Source organism: Phoxinus phoxinus, assembly GCF_949152265.1.
Source record: "Phoxinus phoxinus genome assembly, chromosome: 9".
Lineage (NCBI taxonomy): Eukaryota > Metazoa > Chordata > Actinopteri > Cypriniformes > Leuciscidae > Phoxinus > Phoxinus phoxinus.
In genome coordinates, this window is record NC_136884.1 from 11,851,790 (window position 1) to 11,876,910 (window position 25,121).

General features: G+C 38.1%; 2 protein-coding genes across 2 annotated transcripts in view; one reads left to right on the forward strand and one right to left on the reverse strand.

Moving 5' to 3' along the window:
• cfap54 (cilia and flagella associated 54) overlaps nt 1–15,939 on the forward strand; it is a gene marked incomplete at its 3' end in the record, with an annotated part of 33,605 nt that extends 17,666 nt beyond the window's left edge. The window contains exons 47-69 of the mRNA XM_079622288.1: nt 37–123; nt 241–357; nt 1,124–1,177; nt 1,287–1,437; nt 1,525–1,628; nt 1,868–2,019; nt 2,517–2,646; nt 2,780–2,942; nt 3,024–3,184; nt 3,279–3,425; nt 3,650–3,770; nt 4,273–4,437; nt 4,544–4,655; nt 11,863–11,983; nt 12,075–12,134; nt 12,548–12,674; nt 13,214–13,372; nt 13,528–13,697; nt 13,782–13,877; nt 14,154–14,260; nt 14,389–14,524; nt 14,629–14,715; nt 15,820–15,939. Coding sequence (XP_079478414.1) covers nt 37–123; nt 241–357; nt 1,124–1,177; nt 1,287–1,437; nt 1,525–1,628; nt 1,868–2,019; nt 2,517–2,646; nt 2,780–2,942; nt 3,024–3,184; nt 3,279–3,425; nt 3,650–3,770; nt 4,273–4,437; nt 4,544–4,655; nt 11,863–11,983; nt 12,075–12,134; nt 12,548–12,674; nt 13,214–13,372; nt 13,528–13,697; nt 13,782–13,877; nt 14,154–14,260; nt 14,389–14,524; nt 14,629–14,715; nt 15,820–15,939 — 2,847 coding nt within the window. The remainder of the gene's footprint in view (nt 1–36; nt 124–240; nt 358–1,123; nt 1,178–1,286; nt 1,438–1,524; nt 1,629–1,867; nt 2,020–2,516; nt 2,647–2,779; nt 2,943–3,023; nt 3,185–3,278; nt 3,426–3,649; nt 3,771–4,272; nt 4,438–4,543; nt 4,656–11,862; nt 11,984–12,074; nt 12,135–12,547; nt 12,675–13,213; nt 13,373–13,527; nt 13,698–13,781; nt 13,878–14,153; nt 14,261–14,388; nt 14,525–14,628; nt 14,716–15,819) is intronic.
• Nucleotides 15,940–16,003: 64 nt separating this feature from the next.
• On the reverse strand, nt 16,004–21,938 carry rint1 (RAD50 interactor 1). Its single transcript, XM_079622287.1, has 13 exons — nt 21,654–21,938; nt 21,010–21,251; nt 20,731–20,904; nt 20,512–20,652; nt 19,923–20,079; nt 19,633–19,743; nt 19,132–19,357; nt 18,913–19,050; nt 18,633–18,832; nt 17,765–17,982; nt 17,358–17,538; nt 16,578–16,696; nt 16,004–16,501 (listed from the first exon to the last, which is right to left on the reverse strand). The coding sequence occupies exons 1-13, from the start codon at nt 21,876–21,878 to the stop codon at nt 16,291–16,293; spliced, it is 2,343 nt and encodes a 780-aa protein (XP_079478413.1). The 5' UTR covers nt 21,879–21,938; the 3' UTR covers nt 16,004–16,290.
• Between the last annotated feature and the right edge of the window lie 3,183 nt (nt 21,939–25,121).

Here is a 25,121-nt window from a genome sequence, read left to right on the forward strand (position 1 = left end):
CTTAATATTCAACACCTGTCTTACTGCTTATTTCAGTCTCTTCCTGTTCTGGCTCTGTATCTGTATATTGCCAGAACTGTGTGTCTGGATCCACACCTTACTGTCAGATGCAGAATCCTGAAGGTTTGAATGACTTCGTTGTGTCTTTCTGTTATTCTTGTGTGTATTGAAAAGCTGTATTGCAGTGGTTGTATTTGTCTGTTTTGTGAGTTTTAATCAAGTGTTTCTGTGTGTATACAGATAAAGGTATTGACTGAATTAGGGGCCTTCACTCAAGCGGTTAAAGAACTCAGTAATCTCACATTTGGCGTGGACATGCCTCATGGATGCCACTACAGAGTGGAGAAGTCATTTTGGGTAAAACACCACAAACAATATAGGATATGTTTAGCTTATATATATTTAGACAAAAACAATACATGCAATTATCGTCTGTATAGTAAAGTGTTCAGTTGCCTTGTCTTGAAAAAGGAACTGATCTGAACCAAAACACATTTTCTCTATTTTTATGTTTCTTGAATATCTTTAAAACGTTTTTTTTTTTTTTTTTTTTTTCATCACTTTATGTTTTTTACATAACATTTCTAGACTACCATTCAATAGTTGGGGTTAGAATTAAAGAAATTAATATTTTTATTCAGCAAGGAGGCATTGAATTGATAAAAAGTGACATTTAAGACTTTCACATTTTATTTTGTTGCAAAAAAGTAAAATATATATTAAAAAAATGCTGTTCCTGAAATGCTGAAACCAGAAAAAATATATATCATCATAGTTTCTGTTTGCAGCATTGATAATAAGAAGAAATGTTTCTTGAGCTGCAAATCAGCATGTGACACTGAAGACTAGAGTAATGATGCTGAAAATTCAGCTTTGGCATCACAGGAACAAATTACGTTTTAAATTTATTCAAATAGAAACACTTATTTTAAACAGTTAATTGGTTTCACAAATTAAATTAAAATGTTTCACAATCACTGTTTTTACCTCACAGCCTTGACTTCTTACAAAAACATTAAACAAGTTTTACCGACCCCACACTTTTGAATGAATATAGTATAATAATTGTTACATTATCCATTTTTATGTCTTGTAATTTTTAAATGCACATTAAACCCCACAGGCAAAGGAAACATTTATTGAAGGAAAACCCCTGTTGGATCCTTCCAATCTTCAAGTAAGTTTACCTGTTTTCACAGCTGTATCATTAATAAAAGTGATCGATATTTACTTTCATACTGTACTGTTGAATATGAATATCATGCTTTATACGATACATTTCTTAGGTTCTGGAAGAAGTGGTCAATAGGAGGCCAAGTAAAGACATCATGGCTGTTTATGGCTCAAGATTCACCACATGGCTCCTGATGGCCAGAGTTCAGCTCATCTTGGCTATATGTAGTACTATACAAGACCTGCCTGAGCCACAGCCACCAGGTATCATCTCATTACTAGTTTGTTATGGACAGTTGCAGATTATAAATCTACATAAACCCTTACTGAATCATATACTTTAACCCACAGAGTTATCCAAATCTCAGGAGAAAAGTTTGCTTGATGCCTCCAGCAGTGACGAGTCCAAGCGCCTCCAGCTCAGTGCCAGGAAACTCACATTAGGAGAAGTCAAGGTGCTTCATTTTACCTTCATTTTATGACGTTAAAGCTGTCCAACTATCCTTTCTGTTAGATTGTTCTTCCAGATCTAGGCTTTTAAAATGTTTTTAACATTATTTGACCCTATAGCAATAATGGCTATGAAGTGTGACGTTATAAACACAAATATATACAGTACCGGTAAATGCATCCACCAAATGCCAAGAACATTAAGGACAAAGTTAACATCATGTCTCTCTATTGCCCTGTTCAGGCCATACTCCTAAAAGAAGCACATGCTCTGGTTAGTCCTGAGCTCTTCTCCCCACATGCGCTGAGCATTGATCCTGAAGAAATGGAGCTGGCAGTGGAGATCAGACTGTTAATGTCCAATATCAACATGCAGCAGGGCAGAATGGCTGCCAGGTAGTGCAGAAACATAAATCACGAGGAAGAGTGCACGTTTTTAGTTGTGTGTGTGTATACACTACTGTTACAAAATCATTATGATTTTTTTTTGAAGAAATATATTTATTTAGCAAGGAAACATTACATTGATCAAAAATGACAACAGACATGTATAATGTTTCAAAAGATTCCTATTTCAAATAAATGCTGTTCTTTATTTCCCAAAAGAAGAATGATTGTCTGATTTAGAATGATGTCTGAAGGATCATGTGACACTGAAGAAATTATGCTGAAAATATTACAATAGTTATTTTAAATTGTAATATTTCACAATATTACTATATTTTTGAGCAAATAAATGCACCCTTAGTGAGCATTAGAGACTTCTTTCATAAACATTAAACAATCTAACCAACCCCAAACTTTTGAACTGTAGTGTATGTTCCTGGGGATTCATGTATGTCTGGATGTTTGAATCTACTAAAAATCTAAACATTTTTGTATTTCTATTGTAGTGCAGATCTGTCAGTGTCTGCTTTGAGGCTCCTCCAGAGTTCTCATGTGTTTCAAAGTGATTTCCGCCCACTACCTCCTCCTAGACCACCCTCCTCTGCTCTCAGACGACCCAGAGCCAAAGCATATCAGGTAATGATCAACCTCTGATTTACTTAAATAAATTCAATTCTTAATTCAGATCTTGAGTCTCTCATGTTCTGAAGGACAGATTCAGTTTCATTAAAAAAAAAAGTTTTAAAGAAAATCTGTATTTTCTCTACAGACTAGCTCCCGGGACGCAAAGTCTGTTCTCGATCTCCATACCGGAGATCTTCCAGAAGAGTTGGAAGCGAGAGAACGCATGGATCTCCTTTTCTGGCTGCGCTGTAGGCTGGCAGTGGTTCGTTCCCTCGTAGGCCATATCCCTGGAACTGCAATCTACTCTGGTTAGCTGCTCTGAAAAGCTTAATGTGGTGGAAATATCATTGGATGGTGTTTGTTGATGTTTCTTGCACGTGTTTGTGCAGGTACAGACAGCAGTGCAGAGGCGCTCCGGATGCTGAAAGAGGGTCTGGCTGAGGCAGAGGCCTGGGGAGATCCTGACACTAAAGCCCTCCTGCTCCTACAAGGCGTCCAACTCAACACACACCGTGGCAGACCCAGAGAAGACAGTACAGCCATGCTACAGGTCAGTAGGTAGCTATGACAGTTGATTGTGATTTAGTGCTATTTGACCTGAACTTGACTGTTTCTGTTGGCTGATCACATGTGTATCTGTTTAGGAAATTGTGAGCTTGTTGTCTGGGCGTAGTGCTCTATCTCTGCGCTCTCAAATGACTCTAGCTGAGGCTGCATTATTACTTAGTGAACTGAGAGGAACAAGAAGCCAGACTCTCCACCTGCTCACACAGAAACTACTGCAGCAACAGGTTTTGTTACACTTTTATGCTCAAAATGTTTGTTAAAACTAGTCGCAAGAGAAACAATTTATGTAAAATTCCTATTTGTTGTTATCTAAAATGGTTTAGGACAGTAAAGATCTGGTAAAGATGTACAGCTCCCAGATCACATGGTCATATTGAACTGAATATGAAAATATTAAATGCATGTGTTTTACATATTTTGTAGTGGTAATATTATTATTTGTTCTCAGCTCTGTGCCACTGGAGAGTCTATAGGTCTCAAAAAAGGGGGCGAGGTGGAACTACGAGTGGGCCTAAAGAATATTTATCTTCCACAGCTTCCCCTGCTTGCCAAGACAACCATGCGGATTGGTATGACAACTACAATAAGGCAGCTCTGTATTGATATTCCTCTAACATTATGGTTAGGTGTTTGTTAAACCTGCAATTAATTATAAAAGTATAAAAACCTTTTTTAAATACCCTTACCTTTTTTTTCTCTTTTTTTTTCTTTGTTGTTTTGTTTCTTGCTTTATTTTGGGTTTTGTTTCGTTTTGGATAAATCCTATTGACTTATATTGAAAGAATGTTCAGAATTGAAAATATGTAGAATTTGAGTACTAAATTGTGATTGGTCTTCTTTCTTATATAATTTTGCATATTAAGCTGTTATTGGTATTTTCTTCCTCGTGTCTGTTTACGCATTTCTTCTACACAAAATCAAGATTAAAATTTCAAACCTACACCTAACTTAAAACTTTAAAACAATTATTTTGCTATGCATGGGTATTTCCTTCTAAAAATGCTAACTTAGTTTGTACTGCAATTTTGAATGCTCAAAATGTTATTATGCTGTGTCTTGATTCTGTTCCAGGTCGCTCTTTGGCATTGCAGGCCTTGTCACGCTCTTCTGAGGGAGGTGAGGAGCCCTGGAGGCCCTTAATATTTGCTCAAGAAGTTTTGCAGTCTGCACTCAGCATCTCTCAGGCCTCTGCCAACAGAGACTGCCAGCTGGAGGCTGATATCCTCTACTGTACAGGTGATCAACAGGGAGTGTTTTTTATATTGGCCTCTTATGTGATATCACAAGACAAGATTTCACTCTTGTGAAACAGTTGTGGATGGTTGATCATTTGTGTTTGCAGGAGTGGTGGGTAGACATCTCATTTCCATGCAAAAATCTGGTCCCCAGGAAGTACTAGAGGCCTTGTTTGGGTGTTTAACCACATTTAAGCACACTCATGGCCAAAGCTTACGGTAAGTTGCTTAACTAAAGCCCAAAGTATACTTCAGCCATTTACATTCCGCAACGGTTTGTGCACTGTCCGCGTGCATTCCAATTTTTGTAAATAATAGAACTAGGGCTGTCAAGATTCCTCAATTAAAGTCGAGTACTCGATTTAAAAAAATCCTCGATTGCAATTTACCCGTGTCCAATTGCAATTCCGGTATTTAACACCTTGAGTCTATATTGTAGTTTGTTTTGGATGAACAAGAGTGGTGGACAACATTTTTTTGACAATGGTTCCTCTCTCGAGTTTTTGACTATAATAGAATTGGCCATGGACCCATTTAACATTGGAGTCAATGGACATGTCCGAAAATGTCATTAAAACAGCCAATAATGTTCGTTTACAAAACTGTTAAACTCACCGAGTGGTTAGTGGTGTTCGTTGATGATTATAAACAATATATCGTCGCAATATATGATTCCAATCCGTTTATTTTGCTATAGTGGAACTATTTTTTCAGACACTTCACAACCGTGTAACTTCCGCTCAATATTTGAATCTGAAGCGTTAGCACACTCCCGACCACTTGATGGCGATAACCGATGTTTATGTCTCGCGGGACACTCTCGGTCACAGTCGAGTTCAACTTCATATTGCACTGGTCAGTGGTCACGTCTTTCAATATTTTCAAGGTTTTGTTTGTTTATTTCGCTTACTCTCCCGGAGCACAGTTGCTCTGCTCGCTAGCCTTATGAGAAACGGAAGCGAGCAAAAAGACTACATCGACCAAATGTAAACAGCCCCCTTTCCGTTTCCGGTAGCGCATTTATATTAACGAGCACTCAGTCCTTCAACAGAATTCAATGGGATTTTACAAAATGACGAATAAAACACGACAGAAACTGTATTTCGCAACACTTTTTGTTTCTGGAACATCAACTAACATCACTAATCACTCGGTGAGTTGCACAGTTTTGAAAACTAATGTTAAAGGTTGTTTTAATGACATTTTCGGACATGGCCATTGACTCCAATGTTAAATGGGTCCATGGCCAATTATTTTATAGTCAAAAACTCGAGAGAGGAACCATTGTCAAAAAAATGTTGTCCACCACTCTTGTTCATCCAAAACAAACTACAATATAGACTCAAGGTGTTAAATACCGGAATTATCCTTTAATAAAGACAAGCTGCACTTGGATCTGAATAACTCCTATGCTTCGTAACAGAAGTCTTAGCCACACCAAGATCCAGCAGCGATGCCAATCATGGATCCAGCAGTACAAATCCTGTGTCTCCGTCAGGGGAACCAGCCGATTGAGAAGTATGTCGAAGAGTTTATTGAACTGGCACATCTTACCTCAATGAACACATAATGCCTTGTGATCTTTTTTCGGGGACGACTATCTGAACCGCTCAGTTAATTCATGCCCTTGCATGATCCTCACTGGACTTCAGAGCACTATATTGACCCGCCATGCTTGAAACCTCGTCTCCGTCCAGGATGGCTGAATCTTGTTGTCTGGGCGTAGTGCTCAAAAATCCGATAACATCAGCAATTTTCATTCAACCAGCTGATTTCTGTAAATGAATGTAAAACTAAATGTATATTGCAGGGTGTTAAAGGCCTGTCTCATATAGACGCCTGTCTCAAATACAAGCCGGTGCAGTTCGGCGATTTGGAAAAATAAAAGCCCGGGCTATGAAGTTTTACGTTATGTATCTTAACCAACATCAGTTTAAAGATCATTTCCTTGGTGTTTTTGCTTTTTATTATAAGACAGTATGTAGGCAAGAAGAGTAGGCAAGGGAGAGAGAAGGGGAAAAAAAATCAAGAAAAGCCCACAAGCTGGGAATTGAACTTTGGTCTCCCAAAGCAGAAGTGCACACTTTGTAAGCGTGCTGCCCACGAGCCTATGGGCTCCAACTTGCCAGCTTTGGTTTTGTAAATCTTAGAACCTCATTGTGTAAGAAACATAGGGGGAACATAATATGACTGCAAATAATCCAGCTGTCGGAATCCTTTCCCCCACCCATATGATTAGAGATGCGCAGCGCATGTAGTGACTTAAAAGATGCTGATTCTATCCTGTGTGTGCATGGAGCTTATCCAACACCAGTTTGATAAATATTAGATCATCCTTGTGTAAGAAACATAGGGGGAATATCCGTTCCCCCACTCCCCATGATGAGTGATGTTGATGTAGTGGCTTCAAAGATGCTGATTCCAATCTGTGTGTGGATGGAGCTTAACCAGCATCAGTTTAAAGATGAATTATGTGGTGTTTTTGCTTTTTATTACGATAAGACAGTATTTAGGCAGGAAGCGGAGTGGGAGAGAGAGAAGGGGGAAAAAATCATGAAAAGTCAATAAGTTGGGACTTGAACTTGGGTCTCCCAAAGCCAATTGCATGATATGCAAGTGCACTGCCCACAAGGCTATAGGCTCCAACTAGTCAGCATGAATTTTGTACATCTTAGAACCTCATTGTTTAAGAAACGAGGGGGAACAGAAATCGATGGCAAATAATCCAGCTGTCGCAATCCGTTCCCCCACCCAAATGATGAGAGATGCTCATGTAGTGACTATCCTGTGTGTGTGCATGAAGCTTATCCAACACCAGTTGATACATTTTAGAACCTCCTTGTGTAAGAAACATGGGGGGAACAGAATCCGATGGCAAACAATCCAGCTGTCAGAATCCGTTCCCCCACCCCCATGATGAGAGATGATTTTTCGATTGGGCCAGCCCAGTGGTTCAAATTATTACTTGCCCTGCCTTTTATTATGATAGGACAGTATAGGATCAAGAAAGTTTGTTGACGCGGGACTTGAACTCGGATCGCCCCAAGGCTCAAAAACAATGAATGTCAGTGCACTGACCACTAGGCTATTAGGTCTAATTAGATGTTTCAATTTGATAAATATTAGAACCTCGTTGTGTAAGAAACATCGGGGGAACAGAATCCGACGTCAAAAAAACCAGCTGTCAGAATCCGTTCCCCCACTCCCATTATGAGAGGTGTTGATGTAATGGCTTAAAAGATGATTATTCTATTATGTTTGTGGACGGAGCTTAACTTGCATCAATTTAAATAAAAATTTTTTGCCTTTTATTATGATAGGACAGTATAGAATCAAGAAAGTTCGTCGACGCGGGACTTGAACTCGGTCGCCCAAAGCTCAAAAACAATGAATATCAGTGCACTGACCACTAGGCTATTAGGTCTAATAAAAAGGTTCAATTTGATAAATATTAGAACCTCGTTGTGTAAGAAACATAGGGGGAACAGAATCCGACGTCAAACAAACCAGCTGTCAGAATCCGTTCCCCCACCCCCATGATGAGAGATGATTTTTCAACTGGACCGATTGGGCCAGTGGTTCAAATTATTACTTGCCCTGCCAAAATTTTCACTGCCCCCACAACAAAAAATTTATAAAGTAAAATAAATGATAATGGGTCTATAAAATAAGCCCATTATTGTTTTCGTTATTTTTGATACATGTAACCATAATAAATATGGTTATGACACCAAAATCTACTAAATAATTTAAACAGTAGGTAAAAAAAAAAATAGAAACCAGTAATGAAATCACGAGCAATAGCACAAATAAATACAACAGAACAAACATATCAATTAAATAAACAGTGCATTTCAGGTTTTTCATGTAGGTTTAAACAGGAGATTTTCAGGTACAGACAATGTAATCTAATGTATAAATATAACTACAGATCAACCTTCATTAAAGTTAATCAGTGAAGAGCAGTTAGTGATGCATAAATAGTGTTTTGAAATATTGAAAATATAAAAGGTTAAATACTGTTATTTGAAAAAAAATGAAAAGATGCTTTAAATGTGGAATTTAACCCACCAGGAGATGGCAGCAAGTCCCTGCTAATGAGTGAGTCATTGAGATTCAACCGATTAATTCAAACTGTTGATTCATGCAGGATGGAAGCATTTTACTGTCTTAATGAGTGAGTCATTGAATCATTGATTAAGCTGATTTGTTCAAAAAACTGATTAAGCTGATATGATGAGAGATGTTCATGTAGTGACTTAAAAGATGCTGATTCTATCCTGTGTGTGCATGAAGCTTATCCAGCACCAATTTCTTGAATATTAGAACCCCCTTAAGTGAGAAACATGAGGGAACAGAATCCGACTGCAAACAATCCAGCTGCCAGAATTCGTTCCACCACCCCCATGATGAGAGATGTTTATGTAGGGGCTTAAAATATGCAGATTTTATTCTGTGTGTGGATGGAGTTTAACCAGCTCAGGTTTAGGATTCATTATTTGGTGTTTTTGCCTTTTATTATGATAAGACAGTATGTAGACAGAAAGCGAAGTGGGAGAGAGAGAGAGAGAGAGAGAGAAGGGGGAAAAATCATAAAAAAGTCAAGAAGCTGGGATTTGAACTTGGGTCTCCCAAAGCACAACCGCACATTTTGCGAGTGCACTGCCCACAAGGCTACGGGCTGCAACTAGTCAGCATTAGTTTTGTATATCTTAGAACCTCATTGTGTAAGAAACAAGGGTGGAACAGAATTCGACTGCAAATAATACAGCTGTCAGAATCCGTTCCCCCACCCATATGATGAGAGATGCTCATGTATTGACTTAAAAGATTCTGATTCTATCCTGTGTGTGCATGGAGTTTATTCAGCACCAATTTGTTAAATATTAGAACCCCCTTGTGTGAGAAACATGGGGGAACAGAATCCGACGGCAAATATTTAAGCTGTTCAATCCGTTCCCCCACTCCCATTATGAGAGGTGTTGATGTAATAGCTAAAAATAGCTGATTCTATTTTGTGTGTGGATGGAGCTTAATTTGCATCAGTTTCAAGAATATTATTTTTGCCTTTTATTATGATAGGACAGTATAGGATCAAGAAAGTTCGTCGACGAGGGACTTGAACTCGGGTCGCCCAAAGCTCAAAAACAATAATTTTCATTGCACTGACCACTAGGCTATTAGGGTTTGCAGTAAGCTTTAATTGAACAAATATTAGAACCTCATTGTGCAAGAAACATAGGGGGAACAGAATCCGACGGCAAATATTCCAGCTGTCGAAATCCGTTCCCCCACCCCGATGATGAGAGATGTGGATGTATTGGCTTAAAAGATGCTTATTCTATTATGTTTGTGTATGGAGCTTAATCAGCATCAATGTGATAAACATAAGAAGCTCAGTGTGTCAGAAGTATGGGGGGAACAGAATCCGACGTCAAACAAACCAACTGTCAGAATCCGTTCCCCCACCCCCATTATGAGAGATGTTGATGTAATGGCTTAAAAAAATGCTGATTCTATGTTGTGTGTGGATGGAGCTTAACTTGCATCAGTTTAAAGAATATTTTTTTGCCTTTTATTATGATGGGACAGTATAGGATCAAGAAAGTTTGTCGACGCGGGACTTGAACTTGGGTCGCCCCAAGGCTCAAAAACAATGAATATTAGTGCACTGACCACTAGCCTATTAGGGTTTGTAGTAAGTGCAATTGAACAAATATTAGAACCTTTTTGTGCAAGAAACAGGGGGAACAGAATCCGACGGCAAACAAACCAGCTGTCGGAATCCGTTCCCCCACCCCCATTATGAGAGGTGTTGATGTAATGGCTTAAAAAATGCTGATTCTATTTTGTGTGTGGATAGAGCTTAACTTGCATCAATTTCAAGAATATTTTTTTGCCTTTTATTATGATAGGACAGTATAGGATCAAGAAAGTTCGTTGACGCGGTACTTGAACTCTGGTCGCCTAAAGCTCAAAAACAATGAATGTCAGTGCACTGACCACTAGGCTATTAGGTCTAATAAGAAGGTTCAATTTGATAAACATTAGAACCTCATTGTGTGAGAAACATAGGGGGAACAGAATCCGACGTCAAACAAAGCAGCTGTCAGAATCAGTTCCCCCACCCCCATTATGAGAGGTGTTGATGTAATGCAGGGGTGCCCAATCCTGCTCCTGGCGATCGACTGTCCTGCACAGTTCATTTCCAACACCTAATCAAACACACCTGAAGCAACCAATTAAGGTCTTCAGAGCACGTCAGGATCACTTGAAAATTAAAGGCAGGTGTGTTTGATTAGGGTTGGAGATGAACTGTGCAGGACAGTCGATCGCCAGGAGCAGGATTGGGCACCCCTGATGTAATGGCTTAAAAATGCTGATTCTATTTTGTGTGTGGATAGAGCTTAACTTGCATCAGTTTCAAGAATATTTTTTTGCCTTTTATTATGATAGGACAGTATAGGATTAGGATCAAGAAAGTTTGTCGACACGGGACTTGAACTCGGTCGCCCAAAGCTCAAAAACAACAAATGTCAATGCACTGACCACTAGCCTATTAGGTCTAAATAGATGTTTCAATTTAATAAATATTAGAACCTCATTGTGCAAAAAAAAAATAGGGGGAACAGAATCCGACGGTAAATATTTCAGCTGTCGAAATCCGTTCCCCACCCCGATGATGAGAGATGTTGATGTATTGGCTTAAAAGATGCTTATTCTATTATGTTTGTGTATGGAGCTTAGTCAGCATCAGTTTAAAGAATATTTTTTTGCCTTTTATTATGATAGGACAATACAGGATCTAGAAAGTTCAACGACCCGGGACTTGAACTCTGGTCGCCCAAAGCTCAAAAACAATGAATGTCAGTGCACTGACCACTAGGCTATTAGGTCTAATAAGATGTTTCAAGTTATTTTATTATTGATTTTATTATGATAGGACAGTATAGGATCAAGAAAATTAGATGTTTCAAGTTATTTTATTATTGATTTTATTATGATAGGACAGTATAGGATCAAGAAAGTTTGTTGACCCGGGACTTGAACTTGTGTCGCCCAAAGCTCAAAAACAATGAATGTCAGTGCACTGACCACTAGGCTATTAGGTATAATAAGAAGATTTAATTTGATAAATATTAGAACCTCATTTTTGTTTTTGCTTTTTATTACGATAAGAGAGTATGTAGGCAGGAATTTGGAGAGAGAGAAGGGGGACTGTCTTAGAGATTTCGACGGTAAAAAATCACCCCCATGATGAGAGATATTGATGTAGTGGCTTAAAAGATTCTGATTATATCCTGTGTGTGGATTGAGTTTATCCAGCGTCAGTTTAAAGATTTTTTTTAAAGACAGTTTTTGCCTTTTATCATGATATGACAGTATATAGACAGGACTCACATTGTTTTGTATGTATGTTTTTCAGATTGGCACATAGGTGCTACCTGGAAATGGCATTGATATACTTGCAAGACTTTGTGCAGATTCCCCCTCCCCCTGGACATCTGACTCCTCCTCCATCACCAACACATGACGAGACCAGCAAGGTGTTGTGAAATGTGTTTGTGTATAACAGAGTTATGTATATACATGTTTAATATTGTAATATTTATGTACACGTGTGTGTGATTTTCTCAGGAAACAGTCAGAGGGACCTGCCTATTGCTCTGCTGGATTTGTTTGAGAATAGCTTTAAAGGTCTGTATTGACATTATCCACACATCTGTATGGAGTGTGTTCAATGCAAATTTTTCAGTAACACTTTACAAAAAGGTTTCGTTAGTTAACATTAATGAACTACTTTAGATAACAAGAACTAACAATGAACAATACTTCTACAGCATTTATTCATCTTAGTTGATGTTAGTTTCAACATTTACTAAATACATTATTAAAATCAAAAGTTGTATTTGTTAACGTTAGATAATGCACTGTGAACTGACATGAACAAACAATGAACGAATGTATTTTTTATTAACTAACATTAACAAAGATGAATAAATACTGTAATAAATGTTTTGCTCATTGTTAGTTCATGTCAGATAATACATTAACTAATGTTAACAAATGAGACCAATTATTCATTCTTCTTTTATCCTTTTGCTTCATAGACCTCAGACGTTTTTGGCAAATATGGCCATTCGCATGGATTCAGCGGAGTAACTGAAGGCCCCGTACCCCTTTCTTCAATAAAAGCCCTGCCTGCCTTTGCATTGAATGATCTTTTCCACCCTTGTGGTAACCCTTAACCCCAGTTTTGCATTAGACATAGGATTTTGGAGTACTGTATTGGACTCTTTTTATGATTATGATTTTTATGATGTACACTGCAGTTCAAAAGTTTGGGGTTGGTAAGATTTTCTAATGTTTTTGAAAGAAGTCTCTTATATTCACCAAGGCTGCATTTATTGGATGAAAAATACAGATTTTTTTTGATTTTGTGAAATATTATTACAATTTTACATAACAAATATTGGACATGTGTTGGCAAAGCTGAATTTTCAGCATCATTACTCATTAGTCTTCAGTGTCACATATTATTATTCTAATATGCTGATTTGCTGCTCAGAAAACATTTCTTATTATTATCAACATTGAAAATGCCTATTTTTTTTGTGGAAACCTTAATTTGTTTTTCTTTGATGAATAGAAAGTTCAAAAGAACAGCATTTATTGGAATTATAAATCTTTTGTAACATTATAAACTGACACTATTAATACATTTAATGCATCCTTGCTGAATAAAAGTATTAATATCTTGCTGATTTCATTGGCAGGGGGGCTAGGAAACCCTGAGAATTGTATCCCCAGACCTGAAGCATTCATAGACGCTGAGCGCGAGATACACAGCAGGAAGTGCCCTCAGCTGACCTGGGTTCATATGTCCCGCTACTACATGCACTTAATCAACCTTCTACAGGTCTCCTCACAACCAGGTACAGCACAAGTATCTCTTTCAAATTAGGTTATTCAATTCATTAATCAATCAATAAATCTACCCTTTGAAACCATTTGTACTGTATATGTTGTTGTTTTTTAAATGTAATCTGTTTTTACAGTATATGATGGTGTAATTGGCTTTGCTATTCAGGTGCAATGCAGGGTGTTGATGGATTGCTGTCCACGTCCGGTGACCCCAAACTTGCTCTGAGACTCTCATATTTGCACACCTTCTTCAGCTGTCACCAGCCATCTTACAGAGAGCAGTGGGCCATTCCTGATCCCCTTGCAGCTCTAATACTGACGCCTCAGCGAATACAGGTTCATATTCACACATTTATTACAATCTTAAAATTATGAGAAAAAATTGTTGAAAGTAATTGTTTCTCTATTACTCTGTGCCAGCACGATCAGCCCTTGTCAGATCTGTTCCCCTGGGCCAACACGGACATCCAGGAACTGATCATCCAGTGGTACAGACCCTCCTCCGAGGACAACATGGTAGTCAGATACTCGTCCATTCCTGTTTGTCATTGTGTTTTCAAAAAACACAATGACAATGTCCTGTTTTTTTTTTTTTTTTGAGTATTCTTTTGATCTACAGTAGCTATCCTTGTATATAGATTAATTGGTTCTCTCTGTCAATGAACATCAGTTAAAAACACTTATTTTTTCAATTTTAGAAATGGAAATTGTCCGTACCAAATGAGCTGTATGGTCTGTTCATATGATGTATTTCTAGATCCTAAGCAGCAGATTTGTGTTTGATCTCTTCAGATTCTGCTTCTGTTCACTGTGAATAAAGCTCCTATATCAGCAATAAACTCTACTGCAGACACAATGGCTGTACTACAGGCTGGACAGAGAACAATCTGTTTGGACAGGTAGACCTTATGTTCATCTATCCAAAGAAACTTTTTCACATTAGGTGTGACCTTTCTGTTTCCGTTTATTTAATTTAAGTGGTAGTTATTACAACTCAGTTTTCTCTTATGGCTTAATGCACTGGCAGGCTGATGGCTGTCCATGCGTTACTGAGCTCAACATGTGTAGAGGTTGATGGGCATGTTTCACCCTCCACCAGCTCAGCCTCCTCCTTGAGCCCAGAAGAGCAGAACAGAACGGCTACCTCCACCCCACGCCAACAGGTCTTTCTGAGCCCTAAATTGCCATGATGTACCTTCAGTCGAACACTAAATGTTGAATACACTATTAACCGCTTTTTTCATTCTCTTGCAATTGTTTCTTATAGGAAATGCTTTTGGAAAAGGCCAAACATGTCTGCACTGAGATCAGGAATTTTTTGAAGCCTGATTTCAATTCAGGAGCCGTCACAGAGGTAAAAGTGTCACAGACATTTTTACTGTAATTTTAGAATTATTTATATGCTATTATAGTATTTATTTATATTTTGAATTTTATTTTATTTTTTAATTTTCAACTTTCTTTATCATTTAATTTTAGTGGTTTTATTGTTCTTTTGAGGGCACTAGGATGATAGGTCCATTACATGAAATCTGCAAGAATCACATCAATACCACATAGCACAAGCTGAATCTGTAGCCAATGAGATTGCTTGATCAACATTTAAATTTGGTTAATTTTTTTGCTGTAAGCTAGTCCTGCGGCGCTGAGTTCCTCTGAGCTTCACCTGCTCTAGATCTGCTACTGGATTTATGTGTTTATCTACTAGAAAGAGCAAGTCTATACTTGCTCTACAGCGTAGCAGATCTAGTCCGCCAAGATTTATATTATATATAATGGATCCTTGTGTCAGGTCTTAAAGTGACAACAACCGAATATACCTGCTGCCAAATTAAATATTAAAAATATCTATTTGCCAGTTTTTCCCCAATTGTGGCCATTGAAAATGCTGAGTGGCTAATAACTTTTCCCACAGTGGCAATTGAGCAAAAAGTTAATGTCAAGCCCTGTGTGTGTGTGTGTGAGTATATATATATATGTGACCCTGGATCACAAAACCAGTGACAAGTCGCACGGGTATATTTGTGGCAAAAGCCAACAATACATTGTATGGGTCAAAATGATCGATTTTTCTTTTATGCCAAAAATCATTAGGATATTAAGTAAAGATCATGTTCCATGAAGATATTGTGTAAATTGCCTACCGTAAATATATAAAAACATTTATTTTTGTGAGTGAATGCAGCAGAATCGCAAACATAAATGGACAACTTTAAAGGCGATTTTCTCAATGTTAAAATTTTTTGCACCCTCAGATTCCAGAATTTTTAATAGTTGTATCTCGGCCAAATATTGTCATATCCTAACAAACCATACATCGGTGGAAAGCTTTTTTTTTCAGCTTTCCGATGAAATTGAATTTAAAAAAATGTACCCATATGACTGGTTTTGTGGTCCAGGGTCACACATATATGTGTGTGTGTGCTTCTGTCTCTAATGTTTGATTCTGCCTATGCAGATGCCCTTTGACCCAAGCATGCAGACTCTTCAGAAGCTGGAACGCTGCTTTAATCCTGCAACAGGTGGCATGCTGCAAGATGCAGTCCTCATCACGTGGCTCCTCTCTCTTCTGAGTTAAAACCTGCAGCCTTGATCTGCCCTGGATTCATACGATAAAACAAAACAGCCAAACTACACATTTAATATGCTATAAAAATATTTTAATGTTTTAACACCAAATAAAGAGGAAAGCACTAAAACATGTATTAATTTATTCATAATGTCAGCAAAAGCTTCTATTTCTCCTTGTTATACTTTATTATTTTTTGTTTTTACATCAGCATCCGCATACTCTTCATATTTCCCTTCTGAGGTTCAGTTCACTTTACAGCTCATCCGATGTAGGAGATTTATTTATTCATTCATATCTGGAGTATGAGAGGTGTTTTCGTGCTTGGTAAAGCATCCTAAATAAGGAATTGGTTCATTATCATTGGTTCAGCCAGGCTGAGCGGAGGTTGAGAAGGATCTGCACGTCACTGGGAGCCAGCTTGTAGACTCCCAGCTCATTGAGCACTGACTCTGGACTGGACTGCTGATGTTTCGGAAGGCCATCATCTTCCTCGGACTGCTTCAGCACATCACACAACAACAATGCCGGACCAACCTTAAGAGTCAGGATGATGCAGGCCTCCTTCACACTGAGACGAGGAAAGAGAGAAATGAAAATGGGTTTTTCTTCTATATACAGTATTAGCTCTGAATAAACAGACGTACTGTTTAAAGAAGTTTTCAGGTCTCTTGCAGTAGTGTCCAAACAGAGGGAAGAGGTTTCTGGTCATATCGTATTGAAGCTGTGCTGCTCCACCTTCGTTGAAATGGTTATACAGGATCAACTGTGAGTGAGAGCAAAAAACATAAACACACTCCATCAAACTACTGTACACAGACTTCATGTACCTGTAATCCTGCCTATCGTAAAGTTATTGTATGAAATGTCTCTTTTCTTTAAGCATTCTACATTTTTTTACACTATTGTTTAAAAGTTTGGGGTCAGTAAGATTTTTTATTTAAAAAAAAAAAAAATATATATATATATATATATATTTTTTTTTTTTTTTTGGCAAGGATGCATGCATTTATCAAAGACATAATTGATACATATCACGCTTTCCACAAAAATAAAAAAGCACAACTTTTTAACACTTGATAATAAAAATTGCTTCTTGAGCTGCAAATTTTGCTAATTTTAGAATGATTTCTGAAGGATCATGTGACACTGAAGTCTGGAATAATAATGCTGAAAATTCAGCTTTGCATCACAGGAATAAATTATATTTTAAAAAATATTGATATATAAATTTGTAATTATTTTAAATTGTAATAATATTTCACAATACTACTGTTTAACTGTATTTTGATCAAATAAATGGAGACTTTTTGAGTATAAGAAACTTCAAAAAGCTTACAGATCCCAAACTTTTGAATAGTTGTGTCAACATTCGCTTGTGGTAAATTAGGGTTTAACAGTGAACAACTTTGAAGCAAGAGACTGACATCTTCGTAGATGAAGCAGTCGAGCCTCTCAGTGAGGCCCTGCCAGAACATCTGAAAAAGAGGAAGACACAACATCTGCTGCAGCTGGAGCAGGTGATCCCGCAGGCAAAGCATCATGGGACATGCAGAGCTGGATAACGACATAGTGGCTTGGTCACTTTGTGATGGCAAGGAGATCCACCTGAAACAGACCAGATTCATTTCAACAAAAAGATCATTGAAGTAATGCCACCATGACTTCCTCCAGCTACCCAGATTGAGATGCTCCTAATTATCTAATTTTAGTCAAAGAGCAATGTAAAGGCTCTTGAGGCTTAATATTAAGCTACACTGACAAAAAGCATATTCTCAAGAAATTATATAAGTGCATCATAAGCACAACAGTTTTAGGTTATTTCCACCCATACCTGTCCTTGCAGTATGGCTGTGCCTTCTCCTTGCTGTCTCTCATGACTGCATCCCATAATCGTCCCAGCATGTCTCCTCGTAGCCTCTCCAGCAGAGCCAAAAGAGCCTCAAACAAAGATCCCTCCAGAGAGGCCAGTCGGCCCGTCTCCGTGGCCCCTAGAGGGCCTAGGATCTCCTCGCCCACTGACACCGCCGCCTGCTGCAACTGCAAGAAGAACTGAGAGAAAACACAATGAAAGTGAATCGGTACACGTATTTCTGTTCTAGTTTTTATTAATTCAAGGCTCAAAGAACAATAACCTTAGAAATGTACTCTTTGTATTCATGTTGGTTTCATATGGTTTTTAAAATCTTTTTACCATTTTTAAGGACAGAATAAATATAATAACTCTAAAATTGTCATGTGGTCTAACAATGAAGTAATAACATATTTTCCTCTCAACTTGAATACATGCGAGTGTACACATCCTAGTCATTATTTTCGAACAAGTCAAAAAAAAGTAATTTTTATATTTAATACGATTTATTACATTTTATAAATGAATATAACTTTTTTGAGAAGTTCACATGACATTTTACAACCTGAACTAACTTTGCCTTGTCATAAAAAGGTCAAAATATCTGAAATTTTAAGAGGCTTATTGAGCCTCAGGGGTCCTTCTCTATGATTTCATTTTATTTTATTTTATTTCTGCCTCTTGGTTGCACCACCTGACTTTGATTTGGTGGACAACTTTTATAAAAAATGTTTTTTTACTAAGTAATCATCATATAATATGGCAAACGACTACTACAAATTTTTTTTGCATCAACACCCTGATACAGAGTGAACTCCTGTTAGCCTCAGTGTGACTCGAAAACACTTACAATATTGTCCCCCCAGTCACTGAGAACAGTGGAGATGTAGTTGGCAGCGTTGAGGATGGCGCAGTAGCGGGGGCTCAGCGGCTGTCGGGACTCTTCTTTCATGACCTGTGTGAGGCGGATACGGAAATCATCCACCAGCTCCTTCTGCAAAGCCAGGAAACTGAGCTGAGCCCGCGAACACGGCAGAGAGCGGTACCGTTCTGAGAAAAGGATGGCGGAGAGGTTCAGAAACAAGTTTTAACTATAAGAATCAAATCTGAGGATGAATTTTTATCAATACCTGTGATGACCAGCAGAAGGGTCATGAAGGTCTCTGCACAATCTGGTGCTTTGAGCTCGTCCACATCGGTGATGTCCTTGTACTGAGAGCTCCAGGCTCCCTCTGCAGACAGCATGGCGTCCACTTTTTCCACAGCCACTAGAGGGCAACATACACAATTTAATTCATCATCAAAACTGAAATCGAGTCACGACCCAAGTATGCAGCATTTTGACTCACTTTTTCTCTCCACACTGAGCCACTTCTGGAACACGGTCTCTTCCAGTAGTATGTGCAAGACGCCAGGGTAGGCGCGCGGGTAACTGTGGGTGCTGCGGAGCTCTTTTTCGAACTGCAGCACCTCATCCACTAGGTGGCAGAAGAGAGCATCGTCATAGAGCAATCGAGGAGCATCTTGGGCTAACTTCTCCTGCGCCAGAGTCAGGAGTCCTCTGCACAACTCCACCTGGAGGATAGATTGAGAAGACTTTTTCAATTTTTCAAAGCATTTTTCAAGTCGTAATAAAGCGGAAGAAGCGACAGATCTTTTCTTCAGTAATGTGATGAACGTCTAGTGAAACGATTGAAAGATAAATTATTGAAATTCCATTTTGACAAATTTTGGCAAACATTCAATTAAATTCACAGGAAGTTTTTTTTTTTTTTACATTAAGATCAATCACATGCATTTGGAAAATTTTCTTTTCGTGCCAACATTAACCAATGCAATTCTGAACATACCCTAGCATTAACTTTCTTCCCAGCACGATCCAATATAGGCTGAATCTTCTCGTCCATAAAGTTGGAGCTGTTTCCCATCCAAATGAGGACTTGGGTCAAATACCACTCTGGCTGTAAAGGTGACAGAAGATTTAAGTGAATATCAGACTTTATTGTTGTACATATGTTTACTTGTCAGTAGCTTGCATATTCAGACAACTCTTTATGTTTGTTTGTTTGTTTGTTTGTTTTACAAAATGAAGAAGGAAACTTATTTTAGTCTGAATGACAGTAAATGTGTAATCTCTGACCTTGCTTAAATTGTTGGTCTGTCGGTTTCCAGTGAAGTGATACCGGAACCTCTTACTGAGAGGAAGCAGCATGATCTGAATGGGCAATGAGAGTGGAGGAGTCTGGGACTGTCCAGGATGAGATGGTATTTCCTTCTTCTCTGATATTAGGTCATCACTTCAACACCTGTTAAGGAAAATGACCAGCCTCGCATTTAAAAAAGAAAAAAGAAAACCCTGAAATTATAATAATGAACAATAAATAAATGACAGCATCTGCTATAGTTTGTCTCAAAATTGGTGTTGTAAATTAAGAAAAATGACTAGCTTCATACCTTTTAAAAAAAGGAAATAACTATAAATATATAAATAAAAATAACACAGTTGACCTTAGTCTCACACTTTAAGCAAATTGTTGTGGACATCATAAGGGAAATGGCCAACTTTATATCTTTAAAAAACAGAAAATAAATAAATACAAAGTATTAATAAATAATGAGAGTAAAGGGAGAAATAAAGAGTAGGTCTTAACAGTATCTTGTGTAGTTCGTCTCACACTTTACTTCGAGTACGAACATTAAGCAATCTAGTGGAGGAATATTAAGGATACGAGGTTTGGAGAGAGAGAAGTTGGGAGACCAGTAGCTCCAGCTGGCTCTTCATCTCCTGTGCGTTGGCTGGGGGAGAGAGGGTCTGTGTTGGGGGCGAGATGAATGGCCAGTGGAACTGCGTCAGGACTTCCTCAAAATCACTGAATCAGAACCAAACATTTAGCGTGAAATCAGCACTTTCTAATAGCACAACTCGGAATACTCTGCGCGTCTAATACCTGGACAGTTTGTCTTTAAGGATCTTGTGCCAAAAGCGAAGTGTTTCCCTGATGAAAGCCTGCAGGTGGCTACAGCCTGACTCCCGCAAATCCATATCCAGAGAGGCCATACGGTCTATTGCACCCACCGCATCCCACATGCTATTGGTCATCAGATATTGCTGGATACGGTCACTAATGCAACATGAAAGAAGGGAAGAGCAAATGTGTTGGATACCAATATAAACCAACATGAGTCTCCAAAACATTTGGACACACAATGTAGGGTCCAAGCCTTACCTGAGCTCCTCAATACGAGCCAGACACTGCAGGTATTTCATATGCCTCTCTAATGTGTCAAGCTGACCCATGACCTGCCCGATGCTGTCAGCCCAGACCTGTGCGCCCTGCAGATGCTTCTGCAAATTGTTTGACAAAAGTGTCTCCTTCTCCAGTAAAGAGTCCAGCTTCACTCGAGACTCCTCTGCTGCGGACAGGGCAGCGGACACACGCAACGGCACTGAAGAGGATACAGTCAGCACCTGCGTGCATAGACAAATGCTGTCAGTGTGTTCTTTTGGATTTGCATTAGGATGAATGCTCAATTCTATGTAACAAGGGACTCAAGAACAACCATCACAAAACTAAAAAACAGTCGTGGATCATCCAGGTAATGACACACAGTATTAAGAATCAGGAGTGTGCAAACTTTTGAACAGGGTCATTTTTATAAATTCAGCTATTTTTTTGTCTTGTAGTAGACTATATGTACACATATTTTATGTAAATTAACTTATTCGGGACAGTATTAAATAAAACAAATAACATGCATTTTGAATGATTCCTCTTATTTTGTTAAAATAATGAACATTTTGCAGATTCTGCAAGGTGTATGTAAATATAAACAAAGTTGTAATATATAATGTTCACAGAGTTGTATTTACCTGCTCCTCCAGCTGCTTGTTCTCTAATGTCAATTTCTCCAAAAGCCCTGACACCTTCTTTAGCGACTTAAGATCGCCACCTATCTCTTTCTGTACAAGTTCGACTACATCATCTGCAAGGTTTCCGTCCTCTGATGGAGATTCTGATTTACTGCTATCTGTACGTTTTAGATGAGAAAGCTCATTGCTGCTGTGGTTGTTATGCTCCATCATAGGCGCTGCCATGTTGCTCGACACGTCATCAGTGGATTTAGTCTCAGCGGCTCCCTCTATTGGCAGGACAATGCTACTAAAAACATTTGTAGTTCTACCAATGAATTCTACTTGTGTATGATTCTTATGATCGATGTTATGATTTTTTTCTGTTTTACTTTTTTGTCAGACCCTTTAATGTACTGAAACTAGGGATTTCAATACACGTTAATTAATTTAATTACATTAAATAATTATCATGCTAATAATCATGATAAAATATAGCAAATTATGGAGAACATCATGGTTTTAAGATATTGTACTTTTTTGGATAAAGAAAGCTGTTCTTATGCAGCACCTACATTGTAGCAGATACATTTTATTTGTTAAATTATTCAAATTTGAATAATTTATTTGAATTTATTTGTGAAATGCTTTTAATTGTGAATTTTGGACCACACGTTCTGGCTAATGAATATTAATATACGTAATGACGTAACTCAACACTCCAGAAACAAAACCGTTTCCGACGTAATCTAATTAACATTCATGAGCTCAACCTTCGACCTTTGTTTGTGGCGTTTCAATCTCTCTACTACCTGGCACTGGCAGCATGGGGATAAAGACATTTATTTCACAACTAGTCGACACTTTTGTGTTTAGAAACCTGTATATGCTAAATTGTCACCATATTGTTGAAACAAAAGTCTAAAATAGCGTAGAGACGACAGCTTTAAGACAGCTAACGTTATCTCAATTAACAACGGCGTGAACAACGGCTAAAATAAAAATATCGCTGCAGAGGTGCCTGCATATTTATATTATTACCGTATGTCTAAATATTTGCCAAACATATGTTTTGTGCGTTACTACATTGATAACATTATATTTAACTTGCGTTCAAGCAACGGAGACATTACTGTCACCACGTTTAGTGCTGTAAAAGCATTTATACAATATTTCATGTCATTTCCTAGTATTGTGGTCGTGCAAAAGACATAAATCGCCCAAAATGTTATTTCTTGGCTCATTTAGTTGCAGGAGGCGCTGGCATAAGTGCCTGAAGGCCTCTTTGATACACTGTGCTGGTTTGAGGTTTCCTGACATGATTCTGACAGTGCTCTGCTTGCCTTGGATGGCAGAAAGGACATAAGTTGTTAAGGATCTTGAGGTTTCAGAGTGTTTGCCAAAGTCAATCCTGGCCTGAGCAGCAGCTGTATGTAGTTTCTTAAACTGGCAAGGTATAGCCTACCAATCCAGCTTAACATGGCAGTAAGCATCACACAGTGCCTTCAAGTTTATGTATAGCACCCTAGAAAAACCCTGGACCCCCTTCTTCTGTTACAGTGCCCAGATGAATACTGGTGAGTCTGTTGTGTGTTGTTTTTGGGATAGTATAATAAAAATACATAGACGCACACAATTATAATTTATTGTTAATAATAAGAATATATTAATACAAGTATTAATTATTTTCTTATTATTTTTTCACATTTAAATATATGTGTGTGTATTAAAAATATGAATTACATATTTATAAGTAAAATATATATACAGTACAGGTCAACATTTTGGGAAAATATTTCTATTTGATATAAATGCTGTTCTTTTTTACTTTTTATTCATCAATGCATCCTGATAAAAGTATCGCAGGTTTCCAAAAAAAATTAAGCAGCACAACACTGTTTCCAACATTGTTAATAATTGAGTATCAAATCTAGCCTGGGTTTCCCCAGACTGCCTTTGCGCAGCGCGATTTTATTCTCGCTGAAAGGCAGTCTGGAAACCATGGACCTGATTTTCGCCTCGTTTAGGGAACCAATCACAGAACGGGGAGGGAGCAGCAAGACGATGACGACATCTATGCAACACAACTAAGCAGTTTGTTTATGGATTCAACATGGCAGCAGACGCGAAACTACCTTTTGATGCAGCCTTAGATATTGTTCTAAGTAGTTTAGAACGCAAGTTTATTTTGAAAAAAGAGCAGTTTTTGGCGTCTATACATACGTCATCATCTGGTATAATGGAAACGATTGGCTATGAGCTACGTACAGGCGCATTTGATAGACATTCTTAGCACCCAATAAACGGCGCCGGGCATTCGTAAACCACGCCTCAAATACGAGAAAATGCGCATGTGGTTCCCAGACCCAAGTCTCAACGAGAATTGGGTCTGGCGTTAGCCAGGCTATATCAAATCAGCATATTAAAATGATTTCTGAAGGATCATGTGACTTAAGACTGGAGTAATGATGCTGAAAAATTCAGCTTTGCATCACAGGAATGAATAACATTTTAAAGTATATGAAAAAACATTATTTTAAATTGTAATAATATTTAACAATATTAAGTTTTTTTTCTGTATTTTTGATCAAATAAATGCAGGCTTGATGAGCATAAGTGACTTCTTTCAAAAACATTAAAAATAGCAATGTTTCCACATTTTTGACCCACACTGTACGTATTCAAATATGAATTGTGTATTATTAATATAGTGTCTATATATGGGTTTACTTTTAAAACGGAAATAGTGTATACAGTATGTTCATATATATGTGTATTTTTAAAATACTCTTCTTTTTTATTTCTTCCTAAGTCCTGAAAAGTCATATAGAATTATTACCTATATAGCCTACCTTAAAGCAGTGGCGTAGGTTTGATTTTGAAATTGGTGGGGACGGGGACATCAATATATAAATATATTTTAAGTTTTGATCGAAATTATTACTAGGGATATATCATTGTCACTAGATATTGGTAGGGACACGTCCCTAACGTCCCTACTAAATTCTACGCCCCTGCCTTAAAGGCATTTGGAACATATTGGCATTTTCAAACTGTCAGAAGGAAATAAGTCAGTCAAGTGTACTACAGCCACGCACGATTATCGTCAGGAGTGGGGGCGAACGAGAACATTGTCCCGGGACCGTTGATGATTATAGCTTACTCGTTTAGCCCCCGGGGGAAAAGCAGCTCACCCATAAAATTTTGGTTCCGGGCCCTGAGCGTTTTAGTGACAACCTTGGTCTTACAGTGTGACCCTCCCAGTCTGAGTCAGGGAGTGAAGCTGAGCAGTGCTGTCAGCCCAGGAAAATCTCAATCGACCAGGGAGAAGGGACTGTTTATAGGGAAGCTTTCCAAACCAAATCAGACCCTTTTGTACAGTTCATACCAAAGACTTAACCAACGTTGCATATTTAGTTCTAAGTAGCTCATATCTCCCAAAAAATCTCAAGTTGCTAATGCTATGTGTATTTAGTAAAGAATGTGGGT

What these genes read in the sequence shown, in the direction of transcription:
- rint1 (XM_079622287.1), bottom strand. Translation starts at nt 21,878, where the DNA reads ATGGCAGCGCCTATGATGGAGCATAACAACCACAGCAGCAATGAGCTT. An exon ending in GTGACTGGGGGGACAATATT is followed by an intron (nt 17,983 to 18,632) that starts GTAAGTGTTTTC and finishes GTTTTCTCTCAG; the next exon opens with TTCTTCTTGCAGTTGCAGCA. An exon ending in CAGCCATACTGCAAGGACAG is followed by an intron (nt 17,539 to 17,764) that starts GTATGGGTGGAA and finishes GGTCTGTTTCAG; the next exon opens with GTGGATCTCCTTGCCATCAC.